Consider the following 4719-nt stretch of genomic DNA (forward strand, 5'->3'; position numbering starts at 1 on the left):
TGTGTGTGTGTGTGTGTGTGTGTGTGTGTGTCTAAAGAGAGCTCAGGGGTCAGACAACAACCCATTTTTAACTGTCTAGTGTGTATTGGTGTCCAGTTTAATTGACGGAGATGTGAATTGATTTTCTGGATGAACTGTGATAGTCCTTCCATCAGCTGCACTCCCATCAATCCCTCCTCCATCTCTCTCTTTCACACACACACACACACACACACACACACAAACACACATATAAACACAATTTTCAGTGTCAGAGCTACACCGTATGATGTCTAACGTATTATGAAGTCTTATGTATTTATGTTGGTTTCATAGGGTGTTGAAATTTTTTTATGCCATTTTAAGAAAAGTTTTAATTTACTGACTATATCAGGTTAAGAATAACATTTTCATTGATATTTAATATTTTTGCAAGGTAAAAATATATAACATTTTATGTGTATGGTGTTAATTATTAACACCATACACACACACACACTTTTCAGGAAACTGAAAAACATTGTGTTTTTAAAAAAATAATTAAACATTGCGTTTTCATACATGTTAAGAAACATGCATTTGAGGCAGTAAGTGCATCACACTACATTTTTATTTTTATTTTGGCGGAAAACCAAAGGGAAACTTTTCAAATGCTTCTTTCTTTGCTTACAAATTTATAAATGGTTCTCATTACAAGTTTGGGAAGATGTTCGGTGCATGTTGCCTTTTCAAATGCACGTTATACATGACAAACTCATGGCACTTGCAGAGATGGAGTTTGTGTGGAGCAGCATTGACTGAGAACCATGAAAAGATCTCAGTACTGATCTATTTCAGTTTTTCTACTTTGAAATGTATTGTTTTATCAAATGTGTTTGTATCTGATTCTTCGTAATTATTTGCGAAATTTGCTAGCAATTTCTGAGTTAAATTTTTTTCTACACCTATTTTTGTCAGTGTGTGACTTTTCTAAGGGATAGTTGGTTTTCGAGGGAGAGACGGAGGAATCAGGCAAAGCATAAAGAAAAGGAGCAGGATGGTTGGTCTTTCCTTTAATTAGCTGCATGTGGCTTTAGCAATATATAATAGATAGCAATATCTGTGTAAATATAAGAGGTGATTTCCTTTGCAAGGACTTTCCCTCTGCGACCACCGGCATTAATCTCATACTGGAATTACCACAAAAGCAGCTCTGCAACACGGATTCAGCACAGCATCAATCAGAGGACGAGCAGCTCTATAAGTCCGGGCGCAGCTGAAATTGCATGCTGAAGTTGTACCATATTTGCTCTCATAAATAAAACATGGTGATTTTGTACTCTGAGCTTAAAGTCTTCAAGACTGCGTCCTACACAAGTGTGCGAGGAGACTCGAAAGGAAAGTGTGAGTGGGGAAAAACAAAAATCTATTGAGTGGATCATAATGTGAACACAAGCTGGTCCAGCTGCTGGTAGAAGGACTTCACAGAGCCAGAGATTATAAGAGTGAGAAAACTGATGCATTCAACTGAAAAACCTGCTAAAGGCTTTTCTCACCCCTGCATGAGAGCGCAGGGCTTCTCATAAATAAAACATGGTGATTTTGTACTCTGAGCTTAAAGTCTTCAAGACTGCGTCCTACACAAGTGTGCGAGGAGACTCGAAAGGAAAGTGTGAGTGGGGAAAAACAAAAATCTATTGAGTGGATCATAATGTGAACACAAGCTGGTCCAGCTGCTGGTAGAAGGACTTCACAGAGCCAGAGATTATAAGAGTGAGAAAACTGATGCATTCAACTGAAAAACCTGCTAAAGGCTTTTCTCACCCCTGCATGAGAGCGCAGGGCTCCGTCAGCGTGAAGAGCAAAGCAGAGCAGAGGGCAAATTCAGAAACATTTGCCATCTTCCCCATCTACCGGACTAAGTCACAAACACTGACAGGTGCTGTAATTCATTTTACAATGCCAACATAAAATTACCCAGCATTACAATGATTTTAACACACTTTTATGTTTCCTAAACATGTGCCATGACTCAGGATTTTGAGACCGTTGAGACAAAAACATTTTAATTGCATATCTGATTTAATATTAAGTCATAAAAGTGGCATTAAAGCTTGATGTTTGATTTGCTTTAATGAATTGGTTCAAATCAACATTTCACTTGTATCATCAATCTCAAATGTTCACAGAAATTGACTTTTTATATATTAAAATGTTTTAATTAAAATACTTGTTTATACTATATATTGGGGAATACAAAATACATATAATTATTCCTTGGATTCAAACCACTGTGGATTATTTTATTATTCTGATTATTTTAACTATATTTTACTTAATTCATTAAATATTTTGGATTAATTTGTCCACAATAACTTATTAAAAATATTTCAAAATAATATTTAAAATATCTATGACCAAATATTATTTTATGCAATAAATAGCAGATTTTTATTTCAAAGCAAATACTATAAGGCTGAATACTGTCAAAAGCCTCAACATTTTCAAAGCATTTATTTGCTTAAAGATACAGTAAAAAAGTGATATTGTGAATATTATTACAATTGAATTACAAATAATTGATTTCTATCTGAATATATTTTAAGGTGCAATTTATTTCTGTGATGCAACCCTTATTTTTCAGCATCATTACTCCAGTCTTCAGTGTCACATGATCCTTCAGAAATCATTCTAATATGCTGATTTGCTGCTCAAGAAACATTTCTGATTATTACCAATGTTGAAAACAGTTGTGCTGCTCCATTTTTTTGGAAACTGGGATACTTTTTTTCAAGATCATTTGATGAATAGAAAGTTTATTTGAAACAGAATTTTTTGTAACATTATAAATGTCTTTACTGTCACTTTTTTGAAGTTTTGATCAATATAATTCATCCTTGCTGAATAAAAGTATTTTATAAAAGTATATTTATGGCCAACCTGTTCCAGACATTTACGCTATCTATTCCAAAACAATCTGAATAAAACACCACAGCCAATAGCTAACTTAACTTTGCTGCAAAACAAACACACTACATCTACCTTGGTCAGCCTTCCAGAAGATAGTAAGACGTAAATATTTTTCTCAAGGTACACAACTAAAATTCCATATAAGGTGAGTCCTAGTTTTGGGAATGGTAGCGGTAAGTAAATGATTAATGCTGCTGGTATTAGTGCACCATAAAGATCAGCAGCGGTAATAAGTGACCAGACTTTGGTGTTCTTATTGTTTTTATTGGCCTCAGGGTTCAGGGACTACATGACATAAGGCCTGTGACTCTCATAGAGCTGCACAAACACACTCTTATCAATTCTGATCTACGGCTGGAGTAAACAAAGCTATTTGATTTTGCAAAAATACTTGCTGAAATCTTTCTCCAGGGACTCTAACACTTCAGGACCTGAATCTTTCAATGATGACAGCAACAATTTCCCCAGCAAAAAAGCAAACCAGCAGGTCTCATATTTTTGGACTTATTAATTTGCCCTTTAAAAGCTGGATAAATGTGACACGAAGCATGTAGTGTTCATTAAGACCTGCGAGGGTCCCTCCAGACAAACAAGATCGATGTGAATCTGAAAGATCCTCCCGCGTACGCTATTACACAAACAACACAACGGTGATTGCATCCAACATCTCAAATCCTTTTGACATCCATATTTCCTCATCTCATTTTTTCATAGCGCTAACCAGAATCTCCTCAATTTATTTGAAAGAAAATAACACTTGACTACTTGTGTGATGTAAAAAGACAGCCACTTTAGGAAAGAAGGTTGTGTTTGTTTTGTAAACAGCATGATATTCCCATTCCTACGCACTTGGGTTTTTAGATCAGAGATGTACAGAATGGCAGTCATGAACTGATAGAAGAGAGTAGTGTGTATTTTAAGTGTGCTACTCACTGTCTGCATGGATTGGCACCGCCAGGAAGAGCAGCAGCAGGAGGGACAAGGCTCTGCCACGAGGAGAGGCCTGTCGGGTATGTGGCACCATGATTCGTGGATGGCACTCACCGCAGGGGTTCCTAAACTCCTGCTGGATCACTACACACTCACGCTACCATTTAGTGAGACCTAACGGGGGACACAAAGGAGAATGACATCAGAAAGATGCAATGCCAACAACACATACAAATACTCAAACATGACATCACCACATTCCAAGACATGAGCTCATTATTAGCATTCCGAGAGCATTACATCACATTCCTGTAATTCTGTATGATCAGCCTGTAAATTAAAGCAATAGGAGAATGACATCATGAAGCATCATGACAATGTATGCAATCATACATTACATCATCACATTCCAAAACATTACAGCATTATCTACTCTGCTTAAATATTTCATAAGAAGTCTTCTGAAGTCATATGATAGCTTTTGTGAGGGGGGTAGATTTTCCTTCAATTATTACAGACACACAAAAACAAAAAACATTGCAAATGAGTATATTTTGTCTACATGTCACATTGTCATGTAGACAAACATGCTTCATTTTAAATCTAATGAAACTTTGCTTAATCACTGAATCGAATGATAGCTTGCAGTTCAGTTCAGAGTTCAGAGATGCTGATTCAGTAACAGCTCTGATGGATTCAGTTTCAGAACAGTTCAACCCAAATATTCAGATGTGTGCAGCGCATTTTATGGAGGACTGTTTCCTGATCCTGGGAGAGTAGACTACAATGCCGGCTGTTCTGACTCACAGTCTATAAGTACGTTTTCATATTTAAAGAATTTGCCACTGATGATTCAAACGC

The 4719-nt window shown here is 36.4% G+C and overlaps 1 protein-coding gene across 1 annotated transcript in view; it reads right to left on the reverse strand.

The window, feature by feature from the left end:
- The window catches only part of ptprfa (protein tyrosine phosphatase receptor type Fa), a 207242-nt gene that overhangs the window by 143366 nt on the left and 59157 nt on the right, over positions 1–4719 (reverse strand). Inside the window, exon 2 of the mRNA XM_016560916.1 lies at positions 3862–4032. Within this exon, the coding sequence (XP_016416402.1) occupies positions 3862–3952 (91 nt within the window). The 5' untranslated portion in view covers positions 3953–4032. The remainder of the gene's footprint in view (positions 1–3861; positions 4033–4719) is intronic.

The sequence above is a fragment of the Sinocyclocheilus rhinocerous genome, unplaced genomic scaffold, assembly GCF_001515625.1.
Source record: "Sinocyclocheilus rhinocerous isolate Xijiao unplaced genomic scaffold, SAMN03320098_v1.1 scaffold588, whole genome shotgun sequence".
In the NCBI taxonomy this organism is placed as follows: Eukaryota; Metazoa; Chordata; class Actinopteri; order Cypriniformes; family Cyprinidae; genus Sinocyclocheilus; species Sinocyclocheilus rhinocerous.